This window comes from Podarcis filfolensis (assembly GCF_964270895.1).
Source record: "Podarcis filfolensis genome assembly, chromosome: 15".
In the NCBI taxonomy this organism is placed as follows: Eukaryota; Metazoa; Chordata; class Lepidosauria; order Squamata; family Lacertidae; genus Podarcis; species Podarcis filfolensis.
Window position 1 is genome coordinate 42,684,427 of NC_139618.1, and position 15,258 is coordinate 42,699,684.

General features: G+C 46.9%; 1 protein-coding gene across 12 annotated transcripts in view; it reads right to left on the reverse strand.

Moving 5' to 3' along the window:
- Positions 1–12,844, reverse strand: part of CCAR2 (cell cycle and apoptosis regulator 2) — a 35,843-nt gene extending 22,999 nt beyond the window's left edge. For 3 of the 12 annotated variants that reach the window (XR_014542086.1, XR_014542087.1, XM_083588430.1), the window contains exons 1-9: positions 12,655–12,778; positions 11,999–12,081; positions 11,422–11,513; positions 8,474–8,565; positions 5,181–5,295; positions 2,635–2,761; positions 2,071–2,167; positions 864–980; positions 292–526 (exon numbers count right to left, since the gene is read on the reverse strand). Coding sequence is in view for 6 of the 12 variants with exons in the window: in XM_083588430.1 (XP_083444556.1) it covers positions 292–526; positions 864–980; positions 2,071–2,167; positions 2,635–2,761; positions 5,181–5,295; positions 8,474–8,565; positions 11,422–11,513; positions 11,999–12,065 (942 nt within the window). In the remaining 6 variants the exon portion in view is untranslated. Of the gene's footprint in view, positions 1–291; positions 527–863; positions 981–2,070; positions 2,168–2,634; positions 2,780–5,180; positions 5,296–8,473; positions 8,566–11,421; positions 11,514–11,998; positions 12,082–12,237; positions 12,372–12,654 lie in introns of all 12 variants that reach the window. The other 9 variants (XR_014542088.1, XM_083588431.1, XM_083588427.1 and 6 more) reach the window with 6 other exon arrangements.
- Positions 12,845–15,258: the final 2,414 nt, after the last annotated feature.

The window sequence follows — 15,258 nt, forward strand, 5'->3', positions numbered from 1 at the left end:
TGTAGTGCTGTACTCAGCATGGATAGCATGGTCAAAGCAACACTGGGCTTTAGCTGAGTCTGCAAGGGGAAAGTAGTTTGATGCCCTAGTATGGACTCTCACAGGTATGATGGGATGAAGCATTAGTAACAGAGAAGGTGAAGCTCAACAGGTGCGCAAATAAGCTTGAAGTTCAACCTGACTCAAACATTAAAACTATTTGCAGCACCTGGTTTTCACCCACTACATCTGCCAGTTCTTGGTCCAGCCCCCATTTGGTTTGTGTTAACAGAACAGCCACCAAATCCTTACCTTGGCACTGTATGCAGAGTTGGCATCTTCTGGCTGAGCTTCCTGCGTTGTGCCTTCATCACCCTGAGGTGCCTCTTCAGCAGTACTGGCTACCTGGATGCGGCTGGGGTGCCGGAGAGTCAGTGGTTGAGTGAGTGGAAAGGTGTCCAACCAGCTGAGGCGCACATCATAGAACTCCTTGGGCAGCTGGATACTGCAGTAACGCCTCAAGATTTCCATGGCATCGCAGAAGGGGCTGGAGAAAACAAACAGATGCCAACGCCAACCCCCAAAAGTGTGTAGTTTGAATTATAGTTCTCAAGATTAAGGAGCAGGTTTTGTGCATGTTTGGATACAAGATGGCGGAATGAACCTTCCAAAACTGCATTGATTTTAACTATACTGATTTGTGAGTTTCTAATTCCCAAGCCACATCAGCTAAAGGTTGAGAATAATGAAGACGGTGACATTTATATACTTCCTTTCTGCCAAGGAAGTTAGTTGTTGAGCATGAAAAGCTCCTATTCCTGACACGAGAGGGTTCATTCAGCAATTCCCTCCCCAAAAGGGGCCCCTTGGTTTCCTGGCCTTACCTGTTCACAGCATAGCAGGCCAACTGGACTCGGTACTGGGGTGGTTCGTGCCGTGGTTTTTTCACTCCCCATGGCTCATTACCTTTCTGCTTCCGTTTCTTGGAGTCAAAGTCATCCCTAAAAACATGGCAGCACAGCAGCTAAGACAGCAATAGCAACGAGATGCCAGATCCTCCAAGCTTCATTTCTTAGCATTACACAGCCCTGCAAAGGCCCTAAACTTAGGAAAGGGAGGGGGCACGAGACACCCAGGCTGATTACCAAAATTATGGTCTGACAAACTTATATCCCTACCCTGGAAGAAATGGTGTGGAACCTGTAATTACTGCAGTCACTCAGATTTATAACCATGTGCTTTATCCAAAGATGTCAGGGCCTTCTGCTCTAAGATTCACTGCATCAATCAACCCTCCCATGCAATGTGCGACCAGGATTGATTCTGCTTAGCCACTGACCTATGACAACCCCAACAAATATCGCAGAAGACCATAAAGGAGTGTATATGTTATCTAGCACTCTGTTTCTGAAAGCAGTCAGCCAAATTCTTCCAGGAAGCCCACAACCGGCACACAAAGGCATTGACAGGCCTCCCCACCCTTGCCCACCAGTATCACGTATCCATTGGCACACCGCCTCTGAACCATTCTATTTAGCCATCATGGCTAACTGTGGCACAAGAATCCTTGAGGGGCAGGAGAAAGGCTGAGAGAATTTTGCAGCTGCCACCCTGCAGTACTACAAGCACAACTGAAACTAAAAGCAGCAGCACGAGACTGAAAGGGAAAAGCCTGGAGCCAGGGTCCACCCCCCGTCATCTCCAGTTAAAAAGGATTGAGTAGCAGTTACTGGGGGACAGGACTTCCCCCTGCCTGAGACCCTGGGGAGCCACCGTAATCAATACTAGCAGACAAGACTAGGCTAAGGGGACAAACAGTCTGACCTGGTATGAAGCAGATTTCCTAGATATGAATTTTTTTGCTGAATAGAAAGAGGCAGTGTGAGCACAAGGAAAATACTGAATCTCAATGTGGGGAGAGGGGGTGCACAGAGAACAGGTGCAAACCTTCCAGTTGTGGAAAAAACAAGCATATGTGTCAAGGGCTCTTCAGGATAACTCTCTTTGGAAGCTTGCACTATTTGCAATCCAAAAAGGAGGAAGACCAGAAAGGGACTTTGTGCCAGCACAGAGGACACCTACAGTCCTTACCATCTGCCTGAGTCTTGCCTGCCCTTTGGACCCCGACCAGTATATCTGCCAAGATGGCTCAAGTGCAGCGATGGAGATGTCTGGAAAAGGCTCATTGCTGAGGAAGAAAGACATGCAGTCTTATTTCTGCCTTTTGGACAATTCATTGGCCTCCCTGTGCTGCCCCCCCCCCCCAATTCACTCACAATTGTTATCATCAGCTGGTTCCAATTCATATACTAATTCCATCTCAGACTGAAAATCTAGCTCCCCACCTTGGGCACATATATACCACCCTAGAGATCCTTCACAGAGCTGCAACACAGGTCCTATCCACCCGTCTCTTATCAAATAAATTATAGTCTTTTCCCATGGCCCAGTGAAGAGGGCTTATTGAAGACTTAGGCTCCATACTACCATCGTAAAAGAGGATCTTGCCTCAGTTTTTTCCATGGTTTCCAAAAGAGATCTGTCTCAAATTCCATCACCAGACATACCACCCCAAATTGTATATTTGCAATGCTTAGTATGTCTAACCATTCCATTTCTCCACCAGCAAACACAAGATGCAGCAGCAACACTTACGCTTCTGGGGAAAGAGAGGTGGGATACGGTGAGGCTGAAACAGCAGCTGTGGCTGGGCTCCCAGGATGCCTTGCTTCTGCCCCAAAGAAGCCACATGGAGCAGAGGGGTGGGGGGCTTCAGAAGAGGCTGTGGTACAAGCAGAGGCTATGAACCTGAAATACAACCCTTCTTACCCTACTAGTTCCCATATTTAAGAATGCAGACCTCATTGCGAAGAATCAGGAGGGAACTCCCCATTTCTCCACAATGTCAACTGTATTGGCAATGCAGAGACCCAAAGTGGAATGTGCCTATGCCAGAAAAGCACCACAGAATACCAGATAGCCCGGCCAAGAAATAAACCAGAAACATACATGCACACCATTTTCTTCTGCATGGCATATACATCATCAGCAACAGAAAAGCTACACTATGGACTTCATATTAATATCTCAAATCTATCATTCCAGAATGCAAAGTGCCTGGGATGGATAATCAACGATGCTTTTCCAAATCTAGAGTGCCCAAAAATTTGAAGTAATAATGAAAGGAACAACAGTCACTATTAATGTACCCATTCTCTTGCCAATTTAGTATTTATTAGACTTTGGCAAGAGGGGCTCAAAACAAGATTTTATCTTCCAAGATACACCATTCCCCTCACCACCCACCAATCTAAATCCCCACTACAACACGCAGAATTGTGCACCTAAAGAGTATGATCAGTCTTCACAGAGTTGTTTTAGGGTCGTTGGGCTTTTTCCCACCTAAAGTTTTTTTGTACTTCTGCAGATACGCCACTGCCTCTCTTGCTTCTTCATGGCCCCGTTTTGGCTACAACCCTGTTAGCACTCGCTAGCTGAGTTTGATATTAAAGGGAGCAAGACACTACAAGAAACTGAGAGATTTTCAAAGATTCTATGCTTAACAGCTTCAGGCCAATCTATTATTCATTTGCTAGCACCTGATGTTAGCTACTTTAGGGACATCAGATTTTAGGTTGTTAAAATGACTCCAAAAAGTTACCAATATGCCCTGTGTAATCTCTTGCAGATGGTGATACAGTATATCAAACCCCCAATGCCAAGAGCGTGCTCTGCCACCCACGTATGGCCAGTGTCTCTACAATGCCAATCAATGCCAGATAATATCCAGTGTTTCCCATTTTCCATGTTTGGCTTGTCACAGTTTTTACATTTCATCCCACTTTTTTGCAATGTAGAAAGGAACTATTAATTATAGAAAGCTTGGGATTCTTTCTGTATAAATAAAGAATTCCAATCTAGCTGTATGGGATAAAGCTGTTTTCCAATGGCATAAGACAAGACAAGAAAGGACACTGATAACTCCCGTAACTTTGGTTTGCAATGCAAAAAGGAATCCAGCACAAGGCAACACAGATTTCTGAAGAGAATGGCCAGGGCAAATTCACTATATAGAAACTGAAAACTGGCTGGTTTGAAATCTGAATCTTCCAGAAGCCACTGCAAACACGTTACATTTTATAGTTTCCTTTTTTATGTTGATGGTTGATATGTTTATTTGGTTTCACACTGTAAATCTAATGGATTGAGGTTGAATCCTGACAAGATAGAAGTACTGTTTTGGGGGGACAGGAGGCGGGCGGGTGTGGGGGACTCCCTGGTCCTGAATGGGGTAACTGAGTCCCTGAAGGACCAGGTACAGAGCCTGGGAGTCATTTTGGACTCACCGCTGTCCATGGAGGTGAAGGCCAATTCTGTGTCCAGGGCAGCTGTCTACCAGCTCCATCCGGTAAGCAGGAAGCGACCCTACCTGCCCACGGACTGTCTCGCCAGAGTGGTGCATGTTCTAGTTATCTCCCGCTTGGACTACTGCAATGCGTTCTCCGTGGGGCCACCTTTGAAGGTGACCTGGAAACTACAACTAATCCAGAAAGTGGCAGCTAGACTGGTGACTGGGGGCGGCCGCCGAGACCACATAACACCAGTCTTGGAAGACCTACATTGGCTCCCAGCACATTTCCGAGCACAATTCAAAGTGTTGGTGCTGACCTTTAAAGCCCTAAATGGTCTCAGCCCAGTATACCTGAAGGAGCATCTCCACCCCCATCATTCAACCCAGACACTGAGGTCCAGCGCTGAGGGCCTTCTGGCGGTTCCCTCCCTATGAGAAGCAAAGATACAGGGAACCAGGCAGAGGGCCTTCTTGGTAGTGGTGCCCACCCTGTGCCACACCATCCCATCAGATGTCAAACAGATAAGCTACTATATGATTTTTAGAAAACATCTAAAGGCAGCCCTGTATAGGGAAATTTTTTATGTTTGGTGTTTTATTGTGTTATTATAGTTTGCTGGAAGGTACCCAGCATGGCTGGAACAAACCAATCAGATGGATGGCATATAAATAATAAAATTATCAATAATAATATCACTTCTTTGGCACTGAATAAAGTGCGCCACCTTAGTAGAAGAAAGGTAACTCATCTCCGTGCATGAGATCAAAGCGAACACAAGCAAAGTAACTCAAACTCTATATATGAAAAAAGAATCCCCCTACACACTTGGAGAATGAAACACTGAGGTACCTGATTTGACAATGTCTGGACCTTCAAGGCATTCCAGGGCACTGACTGGCTAGGGTTGTAGACAGCTTTCACCAGCACCTTTTCACCAATCTGCGGGATCCGACCTTTGACAACACTGAAACAAAACAGAAGAGACAAAAACACATGTCTTATTTCTGCTGGTGCTGAGTTTCTAATGGGCACCTCCAAAGCTCATAACTGAAGGTCCAGCTTCACCAGCCAGCCCCTGTCCTGTGCAGACAGCAGAGTCAGGAGTCTACGTTTTCTGACTGTACTTCACAGGAAACATACAAAGTTGCCTTATATCAGGGTCCGGCTAATTACGCATTTAGCAAAGTATTGTCAACTCTGACATGCAGCCCCTCTCCAGGATCCCAGGCAGATATTTACCACCACCTGCAGTCCAATTCTTTTTTTAAAAAATGGATATATCAGGAATTGAACCGGGGACCTTCTGAAGGCAAACCATGTGCTCCACCACTGAGCTCTGCTTCCTCCGCTAAAGACTGCACGTGAGGAAATCAGATTTTTCGTTATCTGTTGCATAAAGAAAAAAATCTCTGCAAGTCTTAAGCTAGAACGGCAGTAACTGGCTGGAATTGTTTCTCCACAATTCAAAGTGTTGCCTCAGGATTGCAATACCCCAAGAAACACCTCTCTGCATACGAATAAGCCTGGACCCGGTGGTCCTCATCAGAGGCCTTTCTGTGTGTGCCCTACCCAATGGAGGTATGGAGGGTGGCCATACGAGAACAGGCCTTTTCAGCGGTGCCCCCCCCCCCATCTATGAAATGCTCCTTTCCAGGGAAACTCACCTGACACCATCTTTGTCAGTTTCTAGGTGCCAAGCTAAGGCCTTTCTGTTTACCTAGACTTTGGTTAATTAATGTTGCCTCATATGATTATGCTCATCTTACGGTGGGGTGGGTAGGACTTAGTCCTTTTTGATATGTCGCTGGAAGAGAATTTTAAGTATTTTCAACTGCTTTAAAATTTTCTGGTTTTAAATCATTTTTATGTTTTATTTTGTCAAGTTCAATTTTATTATGAAATTTATTTTTATTATTTAAAATGTGTTGGGCTGTGGTATATTACACCGGTAAAATTAGCAAAAATGTATAAGACGTGCAATAAGTGTTGGAAATGAAAAGAAAAAGAAGGTACGTTTTATCAGATGTGGTGGGAGTGTAAGAAAGTGAAGGGTTTCTGGGAGATGATTTATAATGAAATGAAAAAGATGTTAAAATATACATTTGTAAAGAAACCAGAGACCTTTCTTTTAGGAATTACAGGGAATGAAATACCGTACTTTTCGCACCATAGGATGCACCGGACAATAGGACGCACCTTGTTTTAGAGGGGGGAGAACAAGGGAAAAAAAATATTCCGCTCTCTGCCCAGCGCCCCTTCAGCGAAGCGGCAGGAGGCGCTGCGCAAAGAGTGGGAGAATTTTCCCCCTCTTGTTTTCCCGCTCTAAAACAAGGTGCCGTTTAAGGTGCGTTCAGGCGGCTACCTTGGAAGGTTCCTTTCGACCTGCTCTTTGGGGCTGGCGGGGGGAAGCCCACCATCAGCCCCAAAGAGCAGGTCAGGGAGCAGCAGAAAGGCGCAGCGGAGAGGCTGCTGCCATAGTCACACGTCACTTCTCCAGCTGGGAGAGGGTCGCGGGGCTATGGCTTCTTTAGCCCCGCACGCTCTCTCCCGGCTGGAGAGGTGGTGCACGGCTATAGAGGCTCCTGCCATAGCCGCGCCTCACCTCTCCAGCTGGGAGAGGGTCGCGGGTGGCTGCTTTAGCCCCGCCGCGCTCTCCCGGCTGGAGAGGTGGCGCGCGGCTATAGAGGCTCCTGCCATAGCCGCGCGTCACCTCTCCAGCTGGGAGAGGGTCGCGGGTGGCTGCTTTAGCCCCGCCGCGCTCTCCCGGCTGGAGAGGTGACGCGCGGCTATGGAGGCTCCTGCCATAGCCGCGCGTCACCTCTCCAGCCGGGAGAGGGTCGCGCGGCTATGGCGTCTTCGCTCCATAGGACGCACACACATTTCCCCTTCATTTTTGAAGGGGAAAAAGTGCGTCCTATAGAGCGAAAAATACGGTAAGAAGAAAAGACTGTAAACATTTTCAATATGCAGTTACAGCAGCAAGAATTCTACTGGCCCAGAAATGGAAAGAGTAAATACCGACGATAGAAGCTGACAGAATATTCAGAATTGGACAGACTAACCGGGAAAATCAGATATCTTCGAGCCCAAAAGTTCATCGAGGACTAGGGGAAATTTGTTGAATATCTGAAAAGAATATGTGATGTGCAAACAACGCTGGCGGGGTTTCAAGAAGCACTGTGAAAGCAGTTGAAAATACTTAAAATTCTCTTCCAGCGACATATCAAAAAGGACTAAGTTGTTAAAAAGAAATAGAAGTGGGAGGGAAGTTTAATGGCAATATAATCAGAGAAATGCGTAATTGAGAGGTAAATATGGATGATTGCCAGAGAAGCTGAAGGAAGTTCAAAAAGAACTAAATTTGTGGAAATTTCGATAAGATTGTATACTTGTGTTGGAAAATTAATAAAAATTATTTATAAAAAAAAAAATCCATAAAATGTGTTGGGCTGTTTATTGGGTTGTTTTTGTTTTTATTTTGATTATGTATTTAGTGGCTTTCAATTCTGATTTTATCGTGTGAACCACTTTGAGACCTGCAAAAGAAACGACTGGCAATTAAAATTGATGGAATACGCAGAGATGGCGAAACTTACCAGAAGATTAAGAGATCAGGATGATAAACTCTTTGTAGCAGAATGGAGGAAATTTATTGAATATATGAAAACAAACTGCAAACAATTAAAAACATTAGCAGGATTGATATAAACACGAGGATTCTAAGGGAATTAAAAAGGATAAATGAGTAAAAAGGACAAATTAAAATATGAAGTAAGAATTTGAAAGAAAAATAAGAAACCATAGAAGAGGAGGGATGGAAGTCGAAGAAAACATTACTGGATTTGTGTGTGATTTATTGTTGAATATATATTTATTATTGAATGCTTCTTTATTGTTGAACATTGTAAAATGGAAAAATGGGGTGGGGGATTTAAATAGCATCTTCCAGCTGCAATCTAAAGTAGCAGAAAGGGCTATACTAGGTCAGGCTTCCTCATTCTTCCCAAGTGTAGATCAGGCTTTGGTGCAATTCAAGAAGATAGAAGGAAACACAAGTCTGCTGGATGGCAAGGGGAAAATGCTATTAGTAGCCACTTGCTGTCCTCTTGTCTCTGCTGCCATCCTAATGGCTCTCTACTCACCTTAATTGAAAGAAAACTTCATCATCCACCACTCCAAAGTAATCGTGGAGGCTGGTGACTATTCCAGTAAAAACTCGTTGTTTCTCTCCCCCCTGAAAAGCAAAGGCCCAGGGAAATCACTATAATGACATAATGAAAGGTTACACACTAATCACCGGTGTCACAAATCTGGTCATCTGCATACCCAATCCCCAGGCTCAGTCAACAGGTACAATCATAACAGACTGCAGGTGCGACCTATTCACAAGCCGTCTAATTCACTCTCTTTGCCATTTATTGATTTCTAAATCCTTTAACACTGGATGCAATATCACTATTGATGTCAAGCAGTAACCAACTCTCTTTCAAACTGAACAATTATGTTCCATCCTAATCCAACTGAACCCTGAAAAACTATTCTGCAATATGAGCCTCTTCAGACATCAGCAGGCCCTACATGCGGTAGAGCCTGGAACTCGGGATCAGTATGCCTGTACTAGAGAAAGGAAAGCACTACTGACTTGGGCACTCAGGCAGAAACTGGGCAAATAGGATATACACCTGTAAAACAGATTACTTACTTCATAGGGCAAAATGCATGTGACCATGAGAGCCGCGAAACAAGAGGTTGCCAGGCCCACTAACATTTGAAGCAAACTTCAGGAAACCGGGGAATCACAGAAAGGCCCTCATCATAAATTTCTACCCTACTTCATCAAAGTAGTTACTACAAACACACACCAACTGTGACTTAGAAGAATAGAAGAAGAATTGAAGAATTGCCTTCCTCAATAGCAGGTATGGGAAATTTCTGGCCCTCCAAATGTTGCTGAACTACATCTGCCATCATCATTGGCCATGTATGATGGACCTCAGGCAGTTGTAGCTCTGCAACAACAGGAGGGCCAAAGGTTCCCCACATCTGCTCTATACTGAGTTATTCAACTGCTCAACTAAATGCCAGTTGCTCTGCAAAGAAGCACACTCTGGCTCCATGCATCAGCCACAGGACACAACAGACTCTCGGAGGTTGCTTGCCCTGCTTCTAAGAACATAAAAATAAATAGAAGACCACCCCCAGCCAGAGGAAAAGCTGTACAGAGCTTGCTCCCCACTAACTCTCTGCTGGAAAGAATATTGTGCTCCAGGGACTAGTTGCCCTGGGTACTACAAGGGAGCAAATTCCATTGGTTAGGACCAAAGGCCACATAGTTTAAATGTGGCTTTTTTATTGTGTCACCTGCTGGAAGCTGTCTTGAATACCTTTTCATCAAAAGACAGGAAATAAATAGTAATAATAATAATAATAATTTTTATTTATACCCCGCCCGCCCTGCCCAGAGCCGGGCTCAGGGCGGCTGACACCAGAAAATTTACAGTAAAAATGTAATGGGGATGGGGACCAATTTAAAATACAGGTTAAAATGCAATTTAAAATGCAGTCTCATTTTAAAAGTAGCCCATAGATCAAAACCGTAAGGGGAGGGAAACATAAGGGTCAGACTGAGTCCAAACCAAAGGCCAGGCAGAACAGCTCTGTCTTGCAGGCCCTGCGGAAAGATATCAAGTCCCGCAGGGCCCTAGTCTCTTGTGACAGAGCATTCCACCAAGTCGGGGCCAGTACTGAGAAAGCCCTGGCCCTAGTTGAGACCAATCTAACCACCTTGTAACTTGGGACCTCCAAAATGTTGTCATTTGTGGACCTTAAGGTCCTCCACAGGGCATACCAGGAGAGGTGGTCCCCTAGGTACGCATAGGGCTTTAAAGGTCAAAACCAGCACCTTAAATCTGTCCCTGTACTCCACCGGGAGCCAGCGCAGTTGGTAAAGCACTGGATGAATGTGATCCCGTGGCAAGGACCCTGTAAGGAGCCTCGCTGCGGGATTCTGCACCCGCTGGAGTTTCTGGGTCAGTGTCAAGGGCAGCCCTGCGTAGAGCGAGTTACAATAATCAAGCCTGGAGGTGACCGTCGCATGGATCACTGTGGCCAGATCAGGGCGAAAAAGGAAAGGGACCAACTGCTTAATACGGCAGAGATGTAAAAATGCCACCTTTGCTGTGGCTGCAACATACGTAAATAAAAATAAGAGTCTGCAGTGATAGTCACAAGGTAGACACAGAGATGCAGTGTACCTATGCTCCAGCAAAGGCAAACTGTAAACTAGGATGAACAGGTTGATCTATGGCACTGTGGCAGGGGGACTAATTTAAGAATACCATAGAGCCATCATCTACGGTTCTGTAACCATCTACAATATATACTTAGTCCAATTGAGAAGGAAATGGGAGATACTAATTATCCTAGATCTGTTACGACTACAAGTGAATTTGAAACTCTGTGTCAGGCAGATCCTCGTCAAGGCTACTGTTTTTCTGACACCCATTCACACTGCGCAGTATTACATATGAGTTCTTAAGCAGCATGGCTTAACATTTTCTTTATTTCCCCCCCCCCCAAATTTCTAGCCTTCCCACTCAACGTGAAGAGCTTCGCTGTTGCAATCAGAGTTATGACCACTTACATGACCTTAAGCCAAATTTGATGGTTTGAAGGAAGGCGGCAGTGTGTAAACCCTAACACACACTTGCTATCTCCAAGGATCTGAAATACATATTTCCAACCCCTCCTCCAATGGCTTTGAGCCAAACTGGCACAGAGCACGCAGCTCTGGTTTCATTAAATGCAAAGAGTTTGAAGCCAGATGCCAAAGACATCAGGAGAGCCACACAGACCTTCTTCACCTGACCTCTGGCTGAGATTCCATCTGAGACACATCATAAACCACTTGCCTGCCTCTAGAATACATAGCTGCTGGCACATGCCCAAGGAGTTGACTAGAACTGCCTTGAAACTTGTTCATAGAGCTCTCCAGTGGAAGTAGAATCCCTTAACTGTTTTCTCGGGAGAAAGAAAAAACACCAGAATTTCACTGACACCTACAAGGAAAAACCAATCATCTCCCACAGACCTGAAGATGGCGTGCCGCCTGAATAATCTCTGCTGAGATAGGAGGATTTAATAGGCCAGGTGCAGGTCCCAATAAAGAGGCTGGTTGGGTTCCTAGTGAAAAGGAGCAAATAATTTTGAACACTAGAAAATCATTGAATGGTCAGATAGAAGTGCATTTATGTACAATTTCATTCATTAGATAGATGGCACTTAGCAAAAATTTTAATGCATTCATTTCTTTACAGCCATGGGATTAGCTCCTTACTATTCCCATTAAGATTCAAAAGATTATAGTAAATGAAGTGTGGTGACAAGGATGAGACTAAAGCACCCATAGCTAAGAACTGAACAAAAATAATGCTCATATTTTTGTATGCTGATTTTCTATTAAATACACACACAGAGCACAGAGCATTAACAAAAACCAGTAAAGCAGAAATCTCTTTCCCTCTAAAGAATTTAAAAAACAAACCCATCACATATCCCTCATGAAGAAGGGTTTAAAGAAACAGCAGAGATACTACCCACCCAGCTTGGCCTAAACAACAGCATGGATAGATCAGAGGCAAACTTTACAACATCCTTATCTGACTAACCTGAGAAGGACCTGGCTCCCTGAAGATTGCTGGCTCTCAGCTGCTTCTGACGCTTGAACTGTGCCATTTTGAAGGGTTCTTTTCTAGAATAATGTAATGAGAGAGACACAAGAGTTACAGAGATCCCACAATGGATGCGGGGAAAGACTCGAACCCTTTCCGCTGTCAGAACCACACCGACAAGCCAGCGGTGCTCTGCCACAACTTCCCCCCAGAACTGCAGCTGCTCCGTGACTCACCCTGCCAAGTTTCCACAGCAAGGGGGACAGAGTGGCTCTCTCCCCCCCAGACCCAGCCAGCCCTGCAAGCGGCAACCCGGGTTCCTTCGGTGGCGCCCAGACTCCTATTCAGCAGCAAAGCAGCTCATCTTCGGCTAGAAGAAGAAGCAGGCAGAGTTAAGCGGGGAGAGAGAACACCACCCGGACAGGCCAGGAAAGGAAGGGGGCGGGGGGGGCGAAGGCGCTGAAACTTTCTGAGAGGGAGGGCGGAAGGGATTCCAGCTGCGCGGCCTGGACGGCGGGGTCCTCGCGGCCCCTCCCCGCAGTGCCAACTTCCCCGGGGGCCGGCGAGGGCCTGGGCTAACGGGCGCTCGAGGGCAGCCCCCCCCCCGGGCTTCTCCGCCTCTCCCTCTCGGCCGGGCGGGGGGAGGCGCCCACCTGAGGGCGGCGCGGGGGAAGAAGAGAGGAGCCCGGCGGCGGCGGCGGCGGCGTCGCCAGGGACAAAGGGACCCGGAAGCTCCGCCCGGATGTGCGCCTCAACGGAAACGCCTCCCGCGCGCCAGCCCCCCCGCCGCGCCTCCCAGGCCCCGGAAGTGCTTCTGCCCGGAGTGAAGCTCTACCCGGAAGTGGTTGGAGAGAGGCGGGCGAGAGGGCGCGCGCTTTCCTTCCGAGTTCCGCGGGGCGCGTGCGGGCGAGTCTCCCTGGAGGGGATTCTGGCGGCGGAAGAGGCGCCGCGAGGCCGCCGCCGCCCTCGAGGGGTCCGCGGGCCGCCCAGGGGCCGCCGCCGCCGCGTGAGGCTCCCCGCCGCGGGCTGCCTGCAGGACTGCGCGTGGCCGCCGCGCGGCGCTCTCGTCGCTCGCAGGAGCCTCCGGCCGCAGAGGAGCTGCGCTACTTCGGGGGGGGGGCTTCCCCACGGCGGCCCCCAGGGTGTTCCCGGCTCCCCTCGTCGCGGCCTTGGCAGAGTCCGCAGGGCCGCCCGGGCCCCATGCAAACCCGCTTCCGTCCTGCCTTGTAGAATCCTGATCATGTTTCACTTTAATCATTTCTACATCTATTTTTGAAACTTGAAACTGGCAACAGGTGTGTGAAAGTAGTCTGTACATAGTGCTGTTGCTAGCCTAGTCAAGTGAAAGCTCTTCATATGCATTGTCAAATTATAAACAAGGCTTCGCGTGTATCAACACTGCAAGTATTATTCCCATATTGCAGCAGGAGGGGCTGAGGCTGCGAGAGCATGGCTTCCCTAAGGCCACCTAGTAAGTTCCTGCCACAGACAAGATTCAGACTGGTTGCTTTCTAATTTGTAGCTTAGTGTCTTGGGCCACATTCCTATCATAACTTACCTGGGAATAAGTCCCATCAAACTCAATAGGATTTACTTCTGGATAGACGTGTAGGATTGCACCAGGGGCAGGCAGACCACAGGTTTGCAGGAACTTCTTTCTTATTACTATACCCCAAGATCCACCAATGATTATGTGCATAATGAAGAATTAAACCATTCTGTACCCAGGCATTTGTATGGAGAAACATACGAACTTAGCTCACAGTCCTTCCACACACAAATCCACTCCAGCACACCTTTCCCCATTACACCCAGTATAATTTGGGTGTCAGGAATCATTTTTTTGCCAACTGGGAGTCAGAAAAGTGTAACCAAAATGATAAAAGGGATGCAGCAGCTGACTCCCCCATGTTGCAGCATTTGGAACTTCTTAGTTTAGAGAAAAGGCAAGTGAGAGGATATTGCAGAAGAGTATAAAATTATGCACAGAATGAGAGAAGTGTCGAAGTTTTTCTCCTGCTCCCATAACACTAGAACTCCAGTGACATCCAATGAAGCCGAATGTTGGAGAATTCAGGACTTCTTCACACAGCACACCCCAGGTATAATCTTCAGGGAGAGGACGCTGCCTGACACCCTGGATAATCGTCACCAGTCAGTAGAGAGATGGATGGATCAATGGCCTGGCTAAGTGTAAGGCAGCTTCCTATGTTCCCAACCGATTCTACATAATTGCTACAGGGAGGTTACTGTTAAGAATTCCTGCTCCATGATCGCAGTCATAGGATTGTTGTCTTCCACATGACGGTGTATGTTTTGACTCCACTTGGTTCAGCACCCCAGGAGGGAGGGAACATGCCAGCCAGGCATGTGTCTCTGCCAGAGTCCTACTCGAGTGTAGGCTGAATTCTTGACAGTTACAGCCCTTTATTATCTTGATCAACCACCACCAACTCTGTATGTTGATGTAACTCAAGACTTCCTTGCTGTTCCTTGCTTTTAATGACGCATCAGAGGGCTACGGACAGAGTCCGTGCAACAGGCACCAGATGTCCAGTGCTTTTCTTTTGTTTGGGAAAAAGTCTTTGATCTATCAGGCCAAATCTAACTCTGTTCTTCCTCTCCAAGCTGTGCACAGGAGGGCAAATCCAACAAGCCATGTTGTTGATTGTTACATCAAAGGGAAAGCAGTGCGGGAGGGAAAAGGAAGAGAAGAAAAGAGTTACGTGCAAAGATCCTTCTCTAGTGAAACCCCAAATTTGGGGGGGGGGGCTTGTTCGCTGCCAACAAATCACAAAGAACTTCAAAAGTAAAAGTCCTCATTGAATCCTGTTCAAGGCATTCAGCAACTAATAAATTAAATAAATAATAAGGTGGACTTAGGAATTTGCCGTATACAGTAGTACCTCCAGTTACGAACATAATATGTTCCTGAGGTCCGTTTGTAACCTGAAACTGTTCTTAACCTTTGGCTAATGACGCCTCCTGCTGCCACTGCGCCACCAATGCACGACTTCCACTCGCATCCCAGGACAAAGTTCGCAACAAGGGGCATCTACTTCCGGGTTAGCGGAGCTCGTTACCCAAAGCGTTCGTAAGGGGGGCGGGATGTAACACAAGGTTCCACTGGACAAGGTCAGGCCATTGGTCCACCTAGCTCAGTAGCATCTGCACTGACTGGCAGCAGCTCTCCAGGCCAGGTTTCCCTGGCAGGAGTCTTCAAGCCCTGCTTGGTGGGATTCATGGAAGTATCTGCT